General features: G+C 35.4%; 3 protein-coding genes across 26 annotated transcripts in view; 2 read left to right on the forward strand and 1 right to left on the reverse strand.

Moving 5' to 3' along the window:
• Positions 1 to 24,807, reverse strand: part of LOC118273360 (dual specificity calcium/calmodulin-dependent 3',5'-cyclic nucleotide phosphodiesterase 1) — a 531,383-nt gene that overhangs the window by 127,835 nt on the left and 378,741 nt on the right. The window lies entirely within an intron of this gene.
• Positions 4,698 to 17,038, forward strand: LOC118273362 (maltase 2-like). 2 transcript variants are annotated; one of them, XM_035590296.2, is made up of 12 exons: positions 4,698 to 4,867; positions 6,128 to 6,298; positions 7,105 to 7,284; positions 7,922 to 8,079; positions 8,591 to 8,716; positions 9,894 to 10,150; positions 11,524 to 11,722; positions 13,236 to 13,343; positions 13,879 to 14,029; positions 15,168 to 15,363; positions 15,846 to 15,983; positions 16,891 to 17,038. In XM_035590296.2, the coding sequence occupies exons 2-12, from the start codon at positions 6,130 to 6,132 to the stop codon at positions 16,958 to 16,960; spliced, it is 1,752 nt and encodes a 583-aa protein (XP_035446189.1). In that variant the 5' UTR covers positions 4,698 to 4,867; positions 6,128 to 6,129; the 3' UTR covers positions 16,961 to 17,038. The 2 variants fall into 2 exon arrangements, with proteins under 2 accessions (XP_035446189.1, XP_035446187.1); XM_035590294.2 differs by lacking the exon at positions 4,698 to 4,867 and adding an exon at positions 5,869 to 6,009.
• On the forward strand, positions 18,792 to 23,895 carry LOC118273363 (maltase A1-like). Its single transcript, XM_035590297.2, has 10 exons — positions 18,792 to 19,014; positions 19,334 to 19,513; positions 19,811 to 19,968; positions 20,521 to 20,646; positions 20,725 to 21,180; positions 21,252 to 21,359; positions 21,555 to 21,705; positions 22,102 to 22,297; positions 23,071 to 23,208; positions 23,749 to 23,895. The coding sequence occupies exons 1-10, from the start codon at positions 18,852 to 18,854 to the stop codon at positions 23,813 to 23,815; spliced, it is 1,743 nt and encodes a 580-aa protein (XP_035446190.2). The 5' UTR covers positions 18,792 to 18,851; the 3' UTR covers positions 23,816 to 23,895.

Consider the following 24,807-nt stretch of genomic DNA (forward strand, 5'->3'; position numbering starts at 1 on the left):
GCATGTTCACTGTTCAGCCAACTGTATTCGTAACTTTATTACATAGGAATAATGTGTAAAGAGATTTTTTATAGTTGGGCAGTAAAATAGTGGTAAAATAAAATACTAAAGTGAAAATTTAATGCGAAAGGTTTGCCAAAATCTGTGTCACGCTTAAAGCCTCCATTTTTATTTGGGTGGTCCCGTTCAGTGCTCTCTCGGGAGCATTATGTAGCGCTGACGTCGACGTCAAATGTCTACGTCAGAAGTGCACTTAGCGACGTGGTATCTTGTTTCTGTTAATAGCTTACAGTAACTTGCCAAGCGGTTCTGATTACGCGGCCATTTTCTCTTAATTCCGCATTAAAAATTCCGTTTCTTACGTCGGCTGTTTCTTGGAAAACATTTTTGGCAGCGGCTTTGAAGGACGGGGATTTGCTTGAGAGCTTGGGAAATAAGAATAATGTTAGTATTTTGTTGTGGCTGTGACAGTTAAGTTACTAAATATTAGTCAATATGGTACATTTAATGTACGGTACATTTAATGGAGGGAGAATTGTAATAGGTGACTTTGACGTTATCGTGTACACCAGATAAAGCAGTAGATAGCTACACACTTTTTTCCATTCACTTTACAATTCCCAACAAACAACTCAAAAATAAATCAACAATCAAAACAATATTTCCATAAAAAAATCTGTACAAGGAACTAATTCTCACGAACCTCTAACGAGATTGAATCTCGAGTTTCAGTGCAAATCTTTGTTGCCTACTGCGGCGTGAGGGTTGAAACAAAAGATCCCCTAAACGTCCTCTTAATGAGGGCTTGAAAATCCGTAAACATCCCTCGGCGGCGTAGCGTTGACGGGCCGTTCTTAGAAGCGTTGTTATGTGAAAAGAAATGGCGATGTTAATTTGCAAGAGGATTTTAGCGTGTTACGCTGTTTTGGCTGTTTAGGGTATGGTGATTAATAAAGGATTTAGAAGAGATTAGTTACGTCACATAACATCGTGTTTGTGCCCAAAATTACATTACAGACATACCTACATTTACATTTTATGTGCCAAGGAATAAATCTTTAGGGAACAGAGATTAAAGTTCCATAAGTAAAGGAGGATCTTCCGACCAGGCGAGGTGATCATGCCTAGCGGACTTTCTGCCCAACTGTAGTTCGTTGGGATTTTCTATCCATGTTTATTCGCATGTAAACTTCATGTGTGTGTGTGATGTAGGATTTATGACGTCATCCGTTGATCATCTATGTGCGACTTATGTCATCTGTCACTTGTCATGTGTCGCCACAAGTCCATTGTCTGTATAGGCATTGATAACAGCGCTGATGAACATTTCTACGAGAAACTTTAATAACATGACTTTAAAATCGTACCTAATAACATGTAAGCCAACACACTAACAATTTCATCCACAGAATAATCTATGAAATAACATAAAAAGGTTTTCTCAAGGACTCACAAAACACATTACTCGGTTAATTCAATTTGTCGGTAGACCAGCGAAGATCGAGGCCTAAGAATACAAAAGGGTCAAAGGACATAAAACAATATATTATTTTATCCTGATATTATCGATGATAGTACATTCCTTCTAGAACCGCCACCGAATTCGACCCGAGATATATAAGTAAGAAGGAGAATTTTTTCCTATCGCACAAAAGGGAATGATAAATTAAATTTTATACGCGGAATTGCCAAAAATTTCCTCGTTCCGCGGCGAGAATTTATCGAACGCCTCGGAATACGTTTGTATGGCACGAATTAACGAAATGGTGGAAATTGAAAATGCTTTTTGCAAATCCAACGTGTTATTGGTGAAGGGAAGTATATGTATTGAAATAATAATTATTATTATTTGTTAATACCTTATTTTTTTAAAGAGAACATCGGGAATATACTGGCAACTTCATCGTTGTAAAATTACTACTTCCCATTCAAACGTTAACAAATGTCATTACATAGTAAACTAGTTTTCTACAGTTCATTAATTTTAGCTGACGTCCTCAGTACATTGTCGAAAATTCAGCCACATCACGTAAGATAATCAAGTTACTTTGTGCACAGCTAATTAACCGTGAACTGGGATAGAAATGGTTATTAGACCACATCAAACCTTAAATACATGAACATTAGGTATAAGAAAATACCTAAAAATAAAATGGTGTGTTCGCCCGACTGCTTCAGGGTGATGAAGATTTTGTCCATATACGAAAGAAGCAATTCTTCCATAATGTTTCTTAACAATACAAATTAATAATTTCTTATTACTTTTTTGAAAATTTTCGTTCTTGTCCTAACCATTTTTTTAACTTGCCTCACACTAAGATTTTCTCCTATGTCGTAGATGTTGACATGACCATTAAAACAGAAATCTCTATCGCATAAGATTGACAGGGGACTGATAGATGGACAGGGGGACTTAGCATTAACGTCCCATGAGACGCCCTTTGGGTACCGAGCCCCAAAAAGGTTGATAAAGATGGTGAAATGGTACTACTGGTTACTAAGTTGTTCAGTCCATTCTGGGATTAAAATGGCTGACATTAAGCAAATTTAATCATGGGGAGATATTTTGTTTAATATTTTTTATTTAGGAACTTTTAACAATATGCTACGCCTGTTCCATAGTAACTTAATTAAAACTTAAGACTTAACTAACGAATCAACTTATTCAGCCTCTGCCGACATTAGTTTGGCTAAAACACTATTAAATATTCCTACATCTAAGTTATCAATATTCTATGAATTAATCAAAACATTTCTCTCAGGTTTATTCCCGATATCATGGGGAGATGGCCCCATGATTAATATACGAGGTAAGTATGAAGTTTCGTGACATTAAACCGAAAATTCTCGAAGCATTCCAGTGATGCAATATTGAGTTGAGAGCCTTTAAGGTTCAAAGCCTTTATATTGTAACCGAGACACGATATATGTTTCAAGCTCGACGGCCGCGGTGACGTAGAATGTGATCCTATGGAGCCTTCGTAATACGCTGATGAAATATTGCCTCGAGTTAGATACGTTATCAAAATTGTTTGATATTAATTTTCAATTTCATCGACGTGAATTCTGGGGTGACTTTGATTGGATGTGTCAGTATGAAGAGATGTGAAGTGAATGGTAAGATTCAAATTACTTTTTAACGAGGGATAAAATGAAATAATTGACAATTTGTTTCCATTTTAGTCTTATGGTTAGTATGATAGATGTTCTGGGTTATTCAGATGTTATATACAAAGTGCAGAGTAGATAATAAACAACAAAATTTTCCGTTGAAAAGAAAATTATTTCAAAAGCTCCCCATGAAATATTAAAATTGTGGGTCACGCGTAAACTTAATCTGTAAAGGAAGATCAGAGAGGAGATCTCATAAAATATTAATGGAGTCTAAAGGTAACAGGATTTATAGACCAGGGTAAATTTAGGCATTAACAAATCTGACCTAGATTATTAATGGAGGACGATTTTTTAGAAAGGATTAGTTATTTTCAAAGAAAATTACTTTGATAAATGTTAAAAATATACATTAAAATATTAGAATAAAAAGAATACATAGATAATATATAGAATACAAAATGAGAAATACACAAAAACTGTCTTCCTTTTTGAACATTCTATGTCTGTTTATGTTAACTCATGTCTTTTTCTCTCCCTGTTACTTCTGATTTTTATATTAATTACAATGTATTATTTACTCTCTAATAAAAGCATTAAGTTTTAAATTAATCCAACGACCTAGACCTAAAACATTACGTATTCGTTCAATTAAGATTAAAATTTATCAAAATGTAAATAGGATTTTGTATCGTACAGCAATAGGTAATCTATGTAGTCTAACTTCTACTGACCTAATTCGACAAACAGAATATTAAAAATCTTATAAATATTACAATATTTTATTAACAGTTAAATCACACCAACTAAAGTTTACTTACGAAACACCACAACGAATTAGCTGCTTACCTGTAAGAGAGAAAACACTTATTAATATTAATGGTACACATAAAACAGAAGAACAAGGAAAATAACTCAGTATTGATAATGATAATGAAAGACATGATAATGATATAGAAGAACAAGAAAACCTATTAAAGATTTTTTTTTTCAAGTATGGGAGAGCCATGCTTCACCACGGATGAGCCGGCTCGATCTGACTGATACCACGGCCTTACAGAAACCCAACGTGAAAAAACGCTTGCATTGTATTTCGTTGTGTGAGTGAGATTACCGAAGGCCCAATTACCAATCTTCCCAATCCCCGATTTCTCAAAAACCCTTAAATTCCTAACCCCCAAAATGGCCAACAACGCACTTGTAACGCCTCTGGTGTTTCAATTGTCCATGGACGGCGGCGATTGCTTACCATCAGGTGATACATCTGCTCGCTTGCCGGATTATTCCATAAAAAAATAAAGAAATTTTTTTAAAGACTAAACACTAGATGTCAATGCAGTCACTATCACTATAACTATTGATGTTCTAGATGATGCAGTCATGAGGCAAACTGATGTCAAGACCAAATTAGGTGACATCATATTATTAGACAAGGTCTTTGTTATAGAAACAAATCAATTAGATTAGCAGGACAATCGAATCTAGATAAAGGTTATTTTCAAACAGCCCAATAGTTTAAAGTCACTTCGAATATAAAGGCATCGCATCACCTGTCACTTTTCAGTCTACTGAGATTTTTTTAAAGAATTTTTGTTATAGTTATTTTTTTTTAAGTTTTATTCTAATATATTTTTTTAAATAATGTTTGTATTGTTGTTAAACTGAATATTCTGAAACCGTATGATATATTTTATACATATTTTAGACAACCTGTGATATATTTTAGACAACTTTTCAGTGTTACGTTGATTTTAAGGTAAATATGACTCTACTTTAATTGACCACTAATATTCTAAGCCGGTTTACTTGGTAATGTTAATTTAAGCCGTTATGCTAGTTTATCATCATCATCGTCAATAACTAAAACACTGTCCATAAATGCTAAGAATGTGTGAATCTGTAAAATATTGCAAGGTAGGTCACACGTTCCAATATTTAAAAGAAATATAAGCATTTTCATAATTATCGGGAGACATAGTAAATTAACTAAAATCACGGATTACTCACGTAAATTAATGGGAAAAAAGTTCTACTAGTTTCCAGTCACACGAGACACGGCGACGTCCCCCGGCCTAAAGATAAAGAGTCCCTCTGTGACTTGAAAGTAGTAGAGCTTTTCTCCATTAATTTACGTGAGTCAACCGTGATTTTTAGTTAATTTAGAAATATAAAGTATTAATTTAGTCAGCAACTGAGAATTAAAATGAAGTAGTAGTGCGAAGAAGTTGAATTTTAACATTTCAATGTAAATACCGCAACGTATTCAGCGAGCATACAATTTTCCAGTGTTTATTAAATTTCACTTTGTTACTCTGTGTCTAACCACAACCCAGGCGCGTTTTCCGCCTGTCAGCCATTAATTAATTCTGTTATCCACGAACGTTCCAGCTTTCTCTTCGTTTAGTGCAAGCATTTTAGATTCACTGTTACCTTTTGTAAACTATTTATGATATTCAACCTCATTATGCATTCACCGAGCTTTTAAAACATTGTTAACATCTTATCTCCCTTTAGAAATTAATCTCATACCAATGATTTTTATAAAATGAGTTTGTACAATTTGCATCAGTTAGACAATGGCGTAACAGTCTCACAATTGATATTGTCACAGTATAATGTAACCGGGCTTCTTTTCAAAACATTGTTAGTACTTCCGTTTTTAGTTTGGTCTTAGTCAAATCTAAATATTATGTTAGAATGAGAAACAATGTTTCGTGTTTTATAAACGGAGTTGTATTAAGAAGCCTCGTCGATTAAATTTCATTAGCGTCTTCGCTGTCAGTCTCTATCAGTGCTTCGAACAATTTTATCTCAGCACAATGTTTTAAAATAATTAGAAAACTTCTTTCTAATTTTCTTGTTCTTCCTAAAACTTTACTATGAAGTACTACTGGATAGGTATTTTTTGTTTAATTTCTTTCGAGCGTAACAAAATTTATTTTTAACTAAGATTACATAATTTTTTTATTACCTATAAAGTTAGTTTCAAAAATCAAAATGGCGTTATTAATTTTAGTGATGTGGCAGATATTGGTCCTTAGTACTATAGTATTATCAGCTCAGTCGACTGAGGGAAGATATGAGAATGTGAACGTGAAGCAGGATTGGTGGGAGACCGCAGTGATGTATCAGATATATCCAAGATCCTTCATGGATAGCGATGGAGATGGTGTCGGAGACCTAAATGGTAAGTAGCAAGGTATTTAAAGATTTTTTGAAAGTTAGATAATACATACATAACCTCACGCCTGTCTCTTATGGGGGTAGGTAGAGACAATGGAACGTCAATTGCTACGAATCTTATATACCCCTTTTCGCTTCAACAACATCATCTCTCTTGTCTTTTCATGCATGCTTAAATTTAACTTTTACCAAATTAAAAATTAAAGTAAGATAATGTTTAAATCATAACTGATCGGCATGCATTTGAACAAAATCATTACGAAATCCGTTTAAAACTGTTCATCTTTACCTTTCGATTACAATCCAATTTAATACTACGTCTTAGTTTCGGCGAGCAAAGGCTTTGTCACAAATTGTTGCTAAACAAACACCGAATTGGGGCGGCCAACTGTGTGTCCTTATCACTTTACACCATCGGAGTCCATTAATCTACCTGACACTCTCAGCTCTTATCTAGACCAAGCTTGAAGCACGCATACCGGTCAAGTGAAAATAGGGTTCAGATTAAATTATCACTCCTTCTTTACGCATGGACTGAGTAGGTATTTTTTGTGTAAATGTCTCACTTTTGTAGGCAAAAAGGTCCAAGGTTAGAGGGCTGGAAGGCTGGAACCAAATAGGACCGTGACTAGATAACTTTATATTTTCGTTTCCTATTGTAGTTGTGAATATACAGATATATACGGAATTTGATTCATGAATTTGTGGTAATTATTATCGCAAGTATAAAGCAGATTGAAAGAAAAAGTCTTACAGCTTATGAGGTTTTCAAAAATGTATTTGTTATTTACAAATAATACATGTTTTTAGGAATAACATCCAGGCTAGAGTATCTCAAGGAGTTAGGAGTCGACGCCACATTGCTGTCACCAATCTTCAAATCTCCAATGCACGACTTCGGTTACGACGTATCAGATTATTATTCAATCCAACCTGAGTACGGAACTATGGAAGATTTCGAACAACTCCTCAGAAAAGCAGGAGAACTAAGTAAGTCTAAAAATGTATACATAACAAAGAAATGAATTACTTATTGAAATTTTAGTTACCGAAATTCGATAGCACGGTATATCGGTTATTTGAACTTTCTTAATAAGATTTTCCTTTACAATTTACATTCGAAAGGGCCTGCCTGTTTGTATAATTTGAACAATTTATTCTGGTGTTGTTTTTCCGCGATTGTAATCATTTCTGATTGGATGGTTCGAATAACTCGGGAGTGCTTCTAACAATAGTAGTTTGAGGCTCTTATGTATTGTTGATTTTTGTCTTAAGTGTCGAAATTGAAATGGGTTCGCGGTGATCCAACCAATTCAAATGTTTTCCCAATAGGCACTCCAGATGATAAAGAAGAACGTTGAAATATAATAGCAGTGTTATTTAACAGTCGATAAATAAAACAAGATATTTTAGGCATTTCAGATGGAATATTCTATCGCGTTCTGAATATAAAGAGCTGTTGAATTTATTAATTAGTGATTCTGTTTGAGTTACTTTACATTATCATATTACATGTTACTAAAGACATGTTATTTTTATGATTAATAGCTCCAATGTCGTGTTTAATTAATCGTGGCTTTCTCCCATGAAGGCTCGTGGTGATCTCATTACCGATCGGTTGTTCCAGACATTAAAGTAATCCTAGACTTTGTGCCGAACCACTCGAGTAATGAGAGCGACTGGTTCATTAAGTCGTCGAATAGAGACGAGTACTATAGCGACTGGTACATTTGGGAGAATGGCCACTTGAATGACCGTGGTCAAAGGAGCCCACCGAATAATTGGGTAAGGTTTAGATCTTTTTTTTACTAACCTCATTTTTTTATGATATAAGCCGTTAAACTAGCAGACGGTACCTGATGGTGAGCAGTTGCCGCCGCCCATAGGCAACCGAAACACCAGAACCGTTACGCTGCATTGCCGGCTTTTTGGGGATTAGGGATTGTTTATGAATCGGTGATTAGGAAGATTGGAAAAGGAGGTAATTGAGCCTCCGGAAACCTCACTTACAAAACGAAACACAACGCAAGCGTTGTTTCACGTCGATTCTCTGTGAGGCCGTGGTATCACTCCGGTCGAGCTGGCCCATTCGTGCCGAAGCATGGCTCTCCCAAACTTATGTCATTCGTCTTCGAAGCCAATGTCCGAAATCAAAAACTATATAATCCTGTTTATTGTACTTGGTTTGTATTGAGACCACCATTATACTAATGAACATTCACTCTGATCAATTTTATTTATTGGTATCCCCTCTACATATATGGCTACAATAAAAAGGTTTACTGACATATTTCAGATAAGTTTGTTTAGAAAAAGCGCTTGGACTTACATGCCGTCTCGAGATCAATACTACTTCCATCAGTTTGGAAGCAGTCAGCCTGATTTTAACTTCAGAAACCCAGTGGTTGTTGAAGAGATGAAGGTATGTTCCATCATGAGCTTCATTAACGTACATTTTTCAATAATGATAGTTATTTTTAGTGAGAAATAAAATATACATATTTTTTTAGACACTGCCTCCGGTCGGGTTTCTGGTTAGATACCCGGGTTGGGCAAAGATATACAGGGCTTTTTTCGAATTTTCAAAATTTTCATGGGACTTATAAAGTTATAACACAAATGATGAAAAGTGGGTGTGTATAGTATAGCGTCATTACGTGCCGTAATGTGCACTTCTGCCTACTCGTTCGGGGATAGGAAAGGCGTGACGTTGCTTTCTTATTTTTTCAAATAAAAGATTTCCATACCTTAAATAATAATAAGACACTCAACAAAACTTTGTTTCCAAAATCAATTCACAAATCAGACGTTGAACTTATTTATTATTTAACACGTGAACTGTTCAGTTGAAAACTTTGGTTACTGTCTTCGTTTGTTTTGTAAATTCTGTACGCAACACTATAAACAAATAGTTACTACGTACATTATCTAAATAAAGAATCAGATTTGTAAATAACATTAGTTTATTTGTGACTCCGCTACGTGTAATGAAGATTAATGTTCTCCTAGTACACGGCCTTCGAATTTGATAAAGCTTTGTACACTGAATAAATAATATGTTTATCTGTTGAAATATAAACAAGTTGCTAACTCTATGATTAGCTTTTGGTTCTGTTTGTGGTCTGTAGCTGGTGTTGTTTGAGTACGAGTACATAATATTTTCGAATTAACATTTCTATTTTCAATCATATATAGAATTAATCACTAGTGCCTAGCTAGTAGGGAAATCCAATGCAATGGTTTCTCCCGCCGTGGTTGAGGCGAAAAGGAGTGTCAGACTCTTATTAAAAACCATCCTGTTCCTTCTCCTGTTTTAAGCTGGAGCCCCGGTAATCTGTTACGTTGTCCCTTTTATGCCTTAGGTAATACTTACAAGAGATAGATACACATTCATGTAACCTATCCTAACCTACCAAATTTCATCAGTAAATTTCAATATTTTTATGACTTACCGCTGTACTCAGAGTCTCTAATAATTACTTAACAATTGTTTTCGGAACAAAATCGTTGCTAAGGAATATAGTTTAAGTAATCATTAAATGTCTCTAAATACGACTACGAGTTTGTACGTTCAATCTAAATAACTAACTTCTTTACAGAACATAATAAAATTCTGGTTAGAAAAGGGAGTTGCCGGTATGAGGGTGAATTCTGTCAATCTTTTCTTTGAAGTCGACAAAGATGTGTATGGTGGAAGGTATCCCAACGAACCAATGACTGGTAAACCAAATTTGGGTCCAGACGACTACGGGTTCTTAGAACATGTGTATACTAAGGACCAAGAAGAGACTTATGACATGGTGTCTCAATTCCGAGATGTATTCGATGCTATTGCTATAAGGGATAATTTAACGAGGTATGTAAAGAAGTACAATATCAATTTTTATTCATGTCGTCGTAAAGGTGTTGTTCCGTTATTTGATTTGAACTACAGTTTTATAGCTACTGCAATACCTTTAGTATGAGTTTGCTGTAAAGTAATCGAAACAAACGCGATTGGCCGGCTCGAATTAACCAATCAATTAGAGCGCCGAACTAAGGTAACGGACAAACTTGTACTAAGAGTACAGATAACAAAAGTAGGTCTTCAGATTGGACTAACACGTTAAAACAGGAATAAACTTTTTTAATCCAAAAATATAGAAACGTTTAACTGAATTTTTTTAAATACAATAGAACTGGCATGTATCATTTTACATACAAAAATACCTAATTTAATAAAGAAAAAAGAAAATAATACGTAACTGCAACAATTTAATTTAAAAAAAGAACAACAGATAAGCAGAATGTGCCTATATACATTTTTCCCCAGAGAAATTCACCGTTGACGTGCTAATGAATATGGCAGTTAAAAAAAATAACCGAAAAAAATAACTTTCATGAATATTAAAACGATGAAGAATTCTCATGATGATCCAAATTTTCAATTTCCACCGTGATGTAAAACCATGTCAATTTACATTTTTTTCAATGACAGTCCACTGATGAAAACTGGGAAAAATAACACGAACAAAAAAATATTTTGTGAATACATATTATTATGGTAAACTATCTATAAATTAAATCTCTTTGAAATTCGTTGCCTAAAAGCTGTGTAGTAAAAATCATTTTGTTTGTTGGTTTCGACGAAAATTTATGTGCGCGCTAATAAATTTATGGACGCACATTGCGTGCTGGAGGACGTGTGCGCATCAATTGGGTGTGAAGTTGTACAACAATAATTCTGTTCATAATTATACCAGCTTCAGTACTGCTTATTTATTTTGATCTTTTGAACTGAAAAGTACCTACGTTTGTTTGTGAGTCTTGAGTGGATTTCAATGAAAGAAACTAGTGCATGAATGAATTGTTTGTGTTTAAAAGTGCTTTTCCACTAGAGACGTGCTATGTAGCCCTGCTACGAAGATGTATTAGCTAAGCTGTGAAACTACATAATTATGTGACTATTTCCACTGCTACTTTGCTAGGTAGTTGTGCTTGAAACATGCGCAGCTTGTATAGTCGAGTCGATATCGATAGTAGGGAAGCCACACATAGCACGCATCTTTCCAAAAAAAAAACATAGCTTAGCTGGGTCCGTTTCCACCAGTGCAAAACTATGAATTTGATTAGTGGAAGCCAAACGAATAGCACACATCTGGTAGAAAAGTACACTAATTATTCTGAATAGACTAAAGCAGATTTCATTTAGGAATAAAACATAACTACATCTAACAATTCTTCTTCCAGAATAATGATGACAGAGGCTAGCACGAACATCAAAAATGCAGTGAGGTACTACGGCGAAGGCATTCACACTGGTGCTCATATTCCATTCAATTTGGCTCTCATCGCGGACTTAGACAAAGACTCGGACGCTAGGGACATTAAGTACGCGGTTGATAGATGGCTCACGTACAAACCTTTGAAGAAACAAGCCAACTGGGTGGTGAGTGCAACTTTTACATCCCTCTTTTGTATCTACTCGATCTTGGAACGTTCTAACAGAAAGAGTTCTTTATTTTCTTATATGAATAGTGTATAGCTATAGTGAAGTGTTTTCCAAATAATAAGACAATAATTAATGTACATAAATAACAAGACGATCACATAAATATGATAACTACCGTGGGACATACTAAATTAACTAAAAATCACGGTTTATTACTCACGTTAATTAATGGAGAAAAGCCTTACCTACTAGTTTCGAGTCGCAGACGAGACGACGTTGCAGGCTACTAAACAATTACATATTATAATCTTAAATTAATTATACGAGTATTGTTAAAAGGCAAATGTCTAATTTTAACAGACTAGTTCTAAGCTTTACTCTGATAATTTTAAAGCCTTTCAGTCGTAACTCTGACACCAAAAGTAATTTTAGTATCAGTAAATTATGTAGGAACATTCTAAAGTGGATCCTTTATAAGGCGTACTTACAAATTGACACATTTAACAACTTTGTTAACTTTATCAAACCGCCTCCAGCCTCCAGCGGTGTCTAATTTTCGTTCACATTTACCCGATGGGGAAAAGTTACGACACCGAACATTAATTGCTACATGTCAACAAATAAAACAAGGTCAGCTAAGTATACTCTTTCTATATACACACATATACAGCGTGTAACAAAATACCCATATACATCAAGAAGCACTGAAGAATACAGGTTGAATAGAATCTCTACACAAAGTTACAGCTTAAAATACGTTAAAAAATAGTCGCATGGTTTTTGATTTTAAATCATACAAATGTGTCACACTACAGGAGTCATTCGCTAATATTACGAAACATTTTTTCTGTAAATCTGATCGCCTAGTACCTATCTACATAATTTTAATTCGCACGAAAAATAAAAAATAAATGTTGGAAAAATCTATAACTTCGTTCCATGAAAACGTGAGTTTAAAAAACCCTTCCCGTATCGTTTGTTAATATCTAGAAACTGTGCACTTGATATGTATACCCCCTTTTTGTTACACCGTGTATACAGTCTAACTGATAACTGTTAGCCCCAGGGAAGCTATGGATTTGGTTTCCTTAGCAAACACGGTGGGCGTGGTTATTCTTGAAAAAGGTATTCCCCTCTATTCTTGAATTCTAATAAGATAATTATTATGATCGATGTTGTTGCGAATCGAGCGCCTCGGGAATCGAGTTGTGTGTCAAGTGATAATGTGTTTCTATAATGGGAAGGTCGCTAGTATTGAGGTGTAATGTAAAAATGTGATGTTGTTACGAATGATGAATATGTTTGGAAAATGAAATATGTTTTCAACATATCCATTAGATACATGAAAGGTATCAGGTGTAATAAAACTAGGAATGTATTAGGTAGTACCTAATTCTATTCCTAGATTATATTTGTTTTCAATAGATTGGTATTGATAACCTGAATTCGCAGTATGATACATTAATAAAATGAATACTGTTATAATAAAGCATTGATACTTATATTCCAGACTGGAAATCACGACAAGAGCAGAGTAGCATCAAGATTCAGGCCTGAACTAGTGGATGCCTTCAACATGCTCGTTCTGTTACTACCTGGGATCGCTATCACTTATATGGTAAACGTTTAAAACCTTAGCACTTAGCTGTTAGATAATATAGCCTTTGTAGGTACACATTAAAGAGATTCATTACACCTACGAGGTACATTTTGTTAAATAAATAGTACAATTATATGTAAATAGGTAATTATATATTCACTCCAAAGATTACAACGGCAAAAGGTCTTAGCTTTGTTTTAGTTTTGATCTTTAAGCCTTTTTGTGTTCTAAATCGTTTAGGATCAACATGGTTCTTACTTAAAATACACTCTGTATAGTAACACTTATTTTAACGTACCTGTACCCTTAGTACAAGTTTGTTTTACGTTTAAAGTAATCAATGCGAGAGCGCGTTCGGCGCTCTGATTGGCCGGCTCGAATAAATCAACCAATCAGAGCGCCGAACGCGCTCTCGTTTCGACGTAAAGCAAACTCATACTAAGGGTACTAAATTATGTTTTTTGAAGACTGAACTGCCGTTTTGTTATGTATGTATTTATTTATTAATCTACATTTTGTAAACGCTTATGCAAATGACACATAAATATTGAAGGGCGAAGAAATAGGAATGGTAAATGGATTCGTGCCGTGGAGCGAAACGAAGGATCCTCAAGCCTGCAATACGGACGACCCTGTTAATTTCATCGAAGTGTCCCGCGACCCCGTCAGGACCCCGTTTCAGTGGAGCAACGGAAAAAACGCAGGTACGCAACCTTTTGAATACCTATTTCAAATTTCCACATGAATAATGCCGAGGTCAACTGAGGACAAAAAAGGAAATGTACCTTAAATATTATATGAAAAGGTTTGCTGATGTTCATCAACACTCCAAAGGTTTATTCATTCCACCATTCGCTGGCTTTTGTTGGTTTTAACCTAACATTATGTTGAAGTCAAATGGGACTCTTGATATTGAATACAAAGTTTTACTTTGAACTTCATGATGTAAGTGATGACTGCCTCGTTAGTCGAGTGGTCACAGTTGTGACTGCCGTGCAAGGGGTCTCAGATTCGATTCCCGGGTCGGGCAAAGCTTTTATCGGTTTTTCGAAAATTTCTTTGTAGTAGTACGGAGTCAGGAAATGTGCCCAGTATATGGTAATAGGCTCATCCATAGGGAATTACATGGGTTTTATAAACACAAATGGTGAAAAGTGGGTGTACGTGTACCTCTGCCTTCCCCTACGGAGATAAAACGCATAACGTTGCATCCATGATTCAATAAAAAATCAATCTAAAGTTTAAGAAAGTTTTGAAAGATAAAGATTATGTTTGACTTATCTTCGTACACATAATTTTTTTAGGATTTTCAAACTTTATACCCTAAAGATTATTCGGCAAAGTAAAACATGAGTCAGCGGTTTATGTGTGTTATCCGATTTCAAATTTAAATAACCGAACCCTTTGATTTGATATTCTTAAAACCCTTTTTCTAAAAGGTATCTTCAAGAATTAAGTTGACTAAGTGGCTCTGTTTGGCGAATTGGCTGCTTTGTTTTAATAACAAGGGCAGTAATTGCGTATAATATAATTATTTATTGAGTTCGAACGCATGGAGTAACGATATAATAGAAATGGAACGCACGTAACAATTGCTTTAAAAAAAACGTTGCGGTTCACTAGGATTTTCTCCTGTGTCGTGGCTTACAAACATACAAGTTCAAATACACATGACACTCAGACCCGAAACAACAATTTATAGACCACACTACACGTTGCGCGGCAGTCGGTTTCCCAGCCACCGCGTCAACCATGTAGTCATGCTAGGCAATTATTTACATGGTTTTGATGTAACGCTGCTATTTTCAGATACTCCTAATTTAATTTCTTTGTTTTTACCAGGATTTTCAGCTGCTGATACCACGTGGTTGCCTGTGGCAGAAGGTTTTGAGCAGTTGAATGTGGCTGCTCAGAGATCCGCAGTCCGTTCTCACTACCAAGTTTATCGTACCCTGACCAATTTGCGCATACGACCAGCCTTTAGACTGGGTAGGTTCGAGTCTCTGGCACTGAATAGTGACGTGTACGCTTTCAAGAGGTACGTGATATGCTTTAAAAATACCCTTATATGCTTAAAGTTTTATCTATTGTTATGTACATGATATTTAATAAGTTAAGTGTGGGAGAGCCATGCTTCGGCATGAACAGACCGGCCCGACCGGAGTGATATCACGGTCGGCAACGCAACGCCTTTGGTGTTTCGGGTGTCTATGGGCGATGGCGATTCTTTAGCATTAGGCGATGGGTCTACTCGTTTACCGGCTTATACCATATATTATAACTTGAGTAGAAGTCGGTTTTTTATAAAGAATTGAAAACTATACACTACAAAATATATGTATTAAAACATGTATTGAATTTTACGAACTTTGTTAAACTGTTCAGAAAAGTATACGCTTTGACTTTAAATGCTTGTTTCAAACAGAGTTTAACGTAGTTTTGAATAAAAATTCAATGAGTGCTTTAAACTTTTTTCAAATTTAAAATATTTTTCTTCTTTTCATTAATATTTTCTTTCAGATGGTTTAACGATGATACCTACATAGTCGTTATGAATGTTGGGAAAGTGTACCACGTGGTCAATCTAACTGCTTTCGACCTGATATTTGGCCAGCTAGAGGTTGAAGCCAGCAGTGTTCTCTCTTCCAGAACCTATAGGTAAGTTTCAATTTTCTTAAAATTATACAAATCTGTCATAGGTCAGAAAGCCGCAAGTTTAAGCTGGTCACATCAGCCGCATGTAGGATGATCGGTGGGCAAAACTCTCAATTGAGTAGAGCCCACTCAACGTCAACACGAATTTGACACCTACGACAAGCGTTGGCCACAGAAAGCTTTACACAGAGAGGAGTGGAAGGAGGGTCCAAAGGAAGGCCATTGCCCTGCAAAAGGACGACCATGGCTAAAAATAAAATAAATAAGAATCTTTCACAAATATTTGACACATTTTGATTACTCTTATGTTTTTATAAACGCTATCGTGTCTCGTGCGATGTTTAGTAACAAAGCACGTACACGAGAGACGTTGAAAAATCCAGTGCAATTTTCAGACACATAAATAACGTTTTAACACATTACGTCCTTGGACGAAAATAACTGTCTTGTTAGTCTGTCTGTCTATCTGTCTAGGTTTCTTAGAGAAAATTCATTGTATTGTATTGTCTTATTCACTTATTTCAAGTATTAAATTGATCTTACTGCGGAATGGCTCCGCACGGCGCATTTTCCTTTAGAAACAATACAAAATAGGCTGTAAGCGGGCTGTAAGCTCACGGACCACGCGCTTACAGCCTTTTTACTATGTGTATTGACGCTATAAAAATATCGTAGCTGGATTGAAGCGATATTGTTACTATATGTGATGACGATAACGGACAACATAATTATTTGAGAGATACTGGGCAGTAGCGGTCTCTATCAACCCTTATCATTTTAAAACTGCGATCTCCAATCCGCTTACCAAATTTTAAGACTATAACAAATCCCTATTTTGTAGAGGAGACCCATAGTCCAGCCTTGGGCTCTCACGACTCGTTGATGATTAAATTGTATTGCTTGTTTTCAGTGATAGCGTGCAAGCTAATTACTTGGATTTGGCAGCTGATGAAGCTCTGGTACTGAGGATGCAGGTTTGAGTGTATACAGTGTGAATTGTAGCTTAGAATAGATATTTACCTAAATGTGCCTATTGTTTAATATATGCTATTAAGTTACTTGATGGTTTTCTTTGCAATAGAAGGGATGCAGTTTGTATTGAAAATTAAATATAAAAGATAATTAATTAATTATATAAAAATATAATATTTAGCTGTCATTTTATCACATTTGTTATTGTCAGACAATCTCAATAGATAATGCCCTTTCAGTAAACGTGATGAAGACAAAAGAATAAGTTTTATTCACACCTGAGTAACAAACAACACTTATTCAATAAGCCAGTACGTGCCCATTGACCCAATAAAATGCTCAAGGGAACGTTTTTTTCGAACAAATAAATGTCCCGAACTATCTCATAGACTAAGTTGGGAATCTTCTTCTATATTCCAAAAAGACACCAAGTGTTAGAATATTTCGATTGATAAGAGCACTCGTGTAGAAAGAATAGCAAACGCAGACGTCAAATCTAATAAATATTTGATTGGCAATCATTGTAGAAAGCAGCTATCTTACAAAATGGTAGTCGGCATTTTGTCTCAATTGGATTTCTTCTAGACTTTTTGTTTCAAAAATGATTCTGTTTCGACTACTATATTATTTAATGTAATCTTTGTAAAGTAGTCGGGTAATAGGTTCGTCTCGTCTCTAAACTTAATCAGCCTGATAAATTAAAGTTCTTTTGCTATTTAAGGTATAGGAGAGTCATGCTTCGGCACAAATAGGCCGGTTCGACCGAAGTGATACCACAGCCTCACAGAAAAGCGACGTGAAACAACGTTTGCGTTGTGTTTCGTTATGTGAGTTAGGTCACCGGAGGCACAATTATCCCCCTTCCCAATCTTCCCAATCCCCGATTCCCCAACAACCCCCAATAGGCCTTATATTTTATTCTCTCGTGGTTAAGTCTTAACTAGAACATTTTCCTCACGTATAATTCAAACACAATTTATAATCTAATATTCCGTCTTCACGAATCTTGAGCGTGACATTGGATTAACAGTGAGATTGATGTCATATAGAATCTAGAGCATCTGTGCTTATCATATTTCTCGTTGATAACTGAGACCTACAAGAGCGTGCGTCTAGCGTGATAACTACCAAGATGAGCTCTTTTATCGCCTCCACTGAATTCTGCGTCTGATCTTGAAAATTATCTCGATTTTACCACAAATAGATTTGTTTTTCAAAATATTGATAGGTATCCGTATCTGCCGTTGAAAGATAATCGAAGTAAAAGTGAGTTTTGTCTGTCAATGTGATCACACGTGGATGAATAAGATTTGCTTGATCTATGTCTTCGAAGGTCGAGTAGCCTTAAGTGTATGTTCCAAGTGTAGATTGGGGTACGTTCTTGGATTTGTTGATTCTATGATCAAAGAGTTCTTCAGCCTTTAGAAATAATGTGACAATACAAGGAGAAGAAAAGATGATCAATGATGATGATGAGACTGCTGTGCCGCTTAAGACGTAAGATTCAACTACTGGATTACTATAAAAATGTATCTGACCAGTCGTAACGAGTTCTTTTAAAGCTAATAAAACATTTATTAATTAAGTAGGAACATGTTATTTAAACACTTTATTGAACATGATGAAAGTAAAAGAGGATAAATGATATCATCATCCCAAATAATACAAACATTTTGCTCACATAGATTCTGTGAACTATTATCAGAGATTGCATAACCGATTACTTAAGATACAATCTTTACCGAACTTGTTTGTCAGTTTAATCTCGAAATGTCCCTTTTTATCATACCTCTCTGTATGTTATTTCGATAATAGATAAAGAATACTCTATAAAATCTATGCATTACCTAAGTTCGGTGGCAGATTTTCCATTGTACATGGTGTTAATTATTCAGTAAAATGAGGGCAGTTTTATTCCTGCCACTTTTTTTGGTTTTGTGTAGTGGAAATGTGGTAAGACATGAAGAGAATGAACTGGACTGGTGGGAGACTACGATCTTCTATCAGATCTACCCTCGTTCTTTCCTTGATAGCGATGGTGATGGAATCGGAGACTTGAATGGTAAGTAATCTTCTATTTTTGAGAGCCCATGATTTTTACTTTACAATGAAAATGTTTAATGAAAAACGCTTTTAGTAAAGTTAATTCATTGCTACAGGCGGTAGCACTAATTTCATGAATCTCTGTTTTAATTCAATGCCAATAATAACACAAACTAGTCCCATTTCCCGAGCCAATCATATAGTTTACATTTCACGTCTGAAAACTAGATTTCAAAGCTTTGACAAATTGCTCTCGTGGGAAATAGCACGTAATTATGTTTACAACAGGGATTATTATCCTTTAAATTGGGATTTTATCTCATTTCGCTGTCTGACAGGCATAACATCAAAATTGGAATACATCAAGAGTTTAGGTGTTGGAGCAATTTGGATGTCTCCAATGTTCCAATCACCTATGTATGACTTCGGATATGACATTGCTGATTTTTACGCCATCCACGACGAGTATGGAACAATGGAAGATTTTGACGCTCTAATGGCGAAAGCTAACGAACTCGGTAAGTACCAAACTAGTCTGATTAAATTTCTAAATTAAATCTTCAGTGAAAATGAAAAAGAAAAAAAATCTTCACATAATTGCAGAGAAAACTTTAGACGAAACAAAAAAAAAAGTAAAATAATAGTTGAAATTAGCACCTAACTTTGAAGAATGAGACTGAATAGAATCTTGACGAAGTTACAAGTGTCTGTATTCAAGTCGTTGTAATAAAGATTGTGAGAGTTTGCTGTGAAAATATTCTGAAAACTTTTAACTAGTCTGAAGGATGAATTTTTATTCTTGAATCTATTCACAGACATTAAGGTAGTTTTGGACTTGGTGCCAAATCATACATCGAATGAGAGCGTCTGGTTCGAAGAAGCTCTGAATGGCAATGAAAAGTATTACAATTACTTCGTCTGGGAGGATGGAGTGATCGATGAAGACGGTAACAGGCACCCGCCAAATAATTGGGTAAGAGTTTTAGCACGAACAATGAAACGCGGTAAGATTTCGGTTTACTTCTCTGTGGACTTAATGATTGTAATGAGGAAAGTTTATTGAGTGCTCTTTTATTGCAAGTTGTTCTTCCATGGTTCTATTTAATATACCGTTTTGGAGTGAGGGTTGAGTGGCGTTTCGGGGTTGTTGTTATGAAAGTACATACCATTATTTTAATTTGTATGCTTGGTACCTATGTCGTTGTGACGAGTTAAACTTCGGTGAAATATAGACTACTAGCCGACCCCGCGAAATTTGTTTTGCTTTCGAATATTTTTCTGCGTATATTTGTTTTGTTTCTTACGTAAGAACCTTCTCCTAACAAGAACAAACCCAACAAAAAAAGATTTAACGAAATCGCTTCAGCTGTTCTCGAAATTAGTGCTTAGAAACACATTGAACGATTCAGTTTTATAGTACCGTACCTAATTATTATCTCTATAAACAAATAAAAACTTCTTCAACTTTTCTACCGTTTTAAACAATAACAAGTGTAATAAAACATATTATTTGTATTGTTTCTAGTTGAGTCATTTCCGAGGTAGTGCCTGGGAGTACAGGGAAGAAGTTGGTCAATATTACTTGCATCAATTTGCTGTTGGCCAACCTGACTTGAACTACCGCAACCCCGAAGTTGTTGAAGAGATGAAGGTAAAAATAACAAAAAAATAAAACATAAATATTTGTATACAAACGCCAAAGAATTTCAATTTATTTGTATCTTTTCAGAATATTATCCGTTTCTGGCTAGGCAAAGGCGTAGCAGGCTTCAGAGTAGACGCAGTCAACTGTCTTTACGAGGCAGACAAAGAACTCTTCGGAGGCAAGTACCCAGACGAGCCACTCTCTGGAAACATTAACGCTGACCCCGAGTCCCATGACTACTTAAGCCACATTTACACCAAAGATCGTGAAGAGACATACTACATGGTGTACGAATGGAGAGATGTTTTCGACGAATTCAAAGAAAAAGATGGCCTAACTAGAGTGATGATGACTGAAGTGTACGCTACTATTCAGAACGTAGTCAGGTATTTCGGCGAAGGGGATAAGGAGGGAGCCCAAATGCCATTTAATTTCGACCTAATCACTGACGTTGATGCCTCATCCTCCGCCGCCGACATAAAGTACACTATCGACAAATTCTTAACCTACAAACCTGTTGATAAAGGCGCTAATTGGGTGGTAAGTACTTACTAAAATTTACTCAAATACAGAGGAAGAAATAAGATTAAATAGAAAGCAATCTTTCGCAGGTCGGTAACCATGACAACAGCCGAATGGCAACTAGATACGGCCCGCCTTTGGTCGACGGAATCAATATGATTGTATTGTTGCTTCCTGGAGTAGGAGTGACTTACATGGTAAGATTTATTTTGAATACGTACTTATATATTATTTGACAAATATGTCGTAGTGATTTCGTTCTTAAAATATTAAGGAAATATTGTAATGAAATCAAAATAATTATTTGTTTAGAAATCAGAACGATAATACGTTCTAAAGCATATTTTTATATCTTTTACACATTTATAATGTAACTAAAATCCAAATCCCAGGGCGAAGAACTCGGCTTAGTAGACGGCTACGTCAGCTGGGAAGACACAGTCGATCCATCCGGATGTAACACAAATGATCCAATCAATTATGTGTCGTCATCCCGCGATCCTGAACGTACTCCATTCCAATGGAACGCAGATAAAAACGCTGGTAAGTTTGAATAAATGCAATCAACACGAGATTGGGAAAACAGGGAGATGTTGAGATCACTTGTCATTCCACACCGATGCTGAGTTCAATCAAGGTTATTGTTGGCTGACGATAGACTGCTTTTGATCACACTGAACCGTGATGTAATTACGGATGGACGGAGACTTGCTTTATTTTCTTGGAAGAACGATTGGTGTTTAATACGTTTTTGTGCTAAATATTTAGCTGTTAGTGATTCGTTTACTAAACTTAAGGAAAAATGTTATCATATTCCTTAAACTTATCATATCTAACGAAACGAAACTAAACTTGATTATTATTATATCAATATTTATTTTATTTTAAAGTAAGTATAAAAATCAAGTATCTCATCTATATCATTGTTTCTTTGTATAGGTTTCTCTACCGCTGATAGAACTTGGCTCCCAGTAGCTGATGGCTATGAGACCTTGAACGTAGAAGCCCAGGAAGCTGCTGAAAGGTCACATTTGAAAGTCTACCAGGCTTTGGCAGATCTCCGTCAAGAGAAGGTCTTCAGATACGGACGTTACGACTCTTTGGCTATGAACCATGACGTTTTTGTATTTAGAAGGTATGTGTGACTTTGATATTTCTGTTAACACCTTTATAAAGTTGTCAAATATGTTCCAGAGTTGTTCGCTTCAATTAAAGTAATTATACAATTTTTCAATTTCTATGAAGATTATGTACGGCGAATGATAGTTGAAAATTGTTTATTGAAGCAAAAATTCTCATCTCGATACTAAAGTAGGAAATGTCTACTCCAGATACAAAGTAAATGATCTTAATTGGATTAATTCTTGGTAATAATTTGATGTACAAACAAAGTCTGTAGCAAATATTTGATTTCGTAATGGTAGTCTAATATTAACAAGCCGGATAAAATTATTGGCCCACTCCGTGAAGCTCATAATTGAACTGATTTGATTGAAACCTTCAAGGCTTCACAATATTTTGATGGAAGAATTTGCTTTAGAATAAATTGATTAATTACTATGTTCAAATAATATAGCAGCAGATTTTCAAAGATTTATTTAATGTGAAATTGTATTGATGTCTACTTGTCTTATTTGTTGTGTCTATTTTATCTGACAAACTTTGTTGAATCGTGTTGCATTACACAGCGAAGTTTGTTGCTTGTTAGCGTTTCATTGTACAAGATTTTCGAGTATCGTTTACACTCTATTCATTTATTCTTCGCTATTTTACAAAACAAATCCAAACGAATCATCAGTGTTGAATATTTGAATACAAACTATAGAGATTAATTAATATAAAATTAATCTTAAAATTGAAAATCGCAGTGGCTTTCGACCTTTCACTAAGCAGCCATTTTGATTTCAGATGGTACCACGGAGAAACTTATTTAGTCGTAGTGAACATGCGTGATACTGAACATGTTATCAACCTAACGTACTTTGAAAATGTTGCCGGTGACGTCAGTGTTGTATTGAGAAGCATCGATTCTCCTAAGAATGAGGGGTAAGTACTGGACTGACTTATATAGGCATACAATGCAAAAATTGGGAGATTCAAGGATTTCTGAATGATGAGGATGAGACACGATTTTTTAGCTTTTCATTAAGCCAGCTGTTGTTGTAAACCACTACAGATGGGGCCTAGTAGGGCTGGTGCTTGATCCAGAGCTGTGGAATACCTAGCGGGTTTTCCGGGGCTCCGGCTCTTGAGGAGTAGGAGTAGGAACGGTGTGATTTTTTGTTCTGTCAGTAAAAGCGACACTTCCTCTTGCCTCACTCAAGGCGGGAAAAGTCATTGGATGACTCTCCCCACTCAAAATAAAAAGTGTTGTTGTAGTCTATAAACGGTTGTTATTTAGGTAAAAAACAATAGTATAAAACTCCAAGAGAGACATTAATACTTGATGAAGAATAATCAATTTCATGAACAAACCTATTAGAAACTATTAAATATAGTATAAAAACCCGATGGAATACAATAACTACGTGATGAGGAATAATTAATTTCATGAAATAGACCTAATATTTTTTTTTCTGTTTACAGTGACGTATACGACGCCTCATCGCTCCCAGTCGTCGGATTTGAAGGACTCGTACTGAAACTGAACTAAATAATTTTATACATAATAAGAATACTGTTTGTTCCTATTAAAATATTGTTATTGTTCAATAAATTGCAATTAATGTAAAACTTGTTTTATTTTTAATATTAGTCGTGGCTAAATATCATTGTATGTGTGAATACAAAACCGCTGGCAGAAAGTAGTAATGTTATACGGCTTTAAATAACTACAGAAAAGATAAGACTTATCAATTAAAGTATAGCAAGAAAATGTGACAGAAAAACTATTTGCATCACTAGTTAAGTTTTAAATAATAAAAAAAAAAAAAATAAGAAAACTGTTAAAAATCTGAGAAATATTTCAACAGTGACTCAACAATTGCGTAAAGCCTAAATATGTAGGTGTATGATATCATATTTTATTTATAAAAACTTGATGTGCACCGTTTGCATAAATAAATTCTTTATTATATTAGCTTATAGGAACCCTTTTAGTTTTAAAGAAAACATATGGTACCAGTCTAAGAATACTTTTCCAAAAGAGATGTGGTATGTAGCTGTGCGAGGAAGATACGCATCTCGAGTATGCGATGTATACGATAGTAGGGAAGCCACATCCATAGCACGCATCTTCCATATATAAAAACATAGCTTGGCTGAGTCCGTGTCCACCATGCTATGCTGTGTGAACCAATGAATATGACCACAGCAACGTAGTTATAGCACATCTGTGGTGAGGTGAGTGAGGTTACTGGAGGCCGAATTACTCCCCTTGGCAATCCTTCCATTCCCCGATTCCCCAACAATCCTTAAATTCCTCCTAACCCGATAAAGACCGGCAACGCACATGCAACGCATAATTATGGTGTTTCGGGTGTCCATGGGCGGCGGCGATTGCTTACAAATAGGTGATCCGCCTGCACGTTTACCGGCTTATGCCATAAAAAAGCTTTTGGTTCCATTCACACATTATTATGGGCGATATTTCACTTTGCTCACATGGAAAAATACCAATGTGGTCATATTTTTTTTATAAGAACC

The sequence above is a fragment of the Spodoptera frugiperda genome, chromosome 1 (genome assembly GCF_023101765.2).
Source record: "Spodoptera frugiperda isolate SF20-4 chromosome 1, AGI-APGP_CSIRO_Sfru_2.0, whole genome shotgun sequence".
NCBI lineage: Eukaryota > Metazoa > Arthropoda > Insecta > Lepidoptera > Noctuidae > Spodoptera > Spodoptera frugiperda.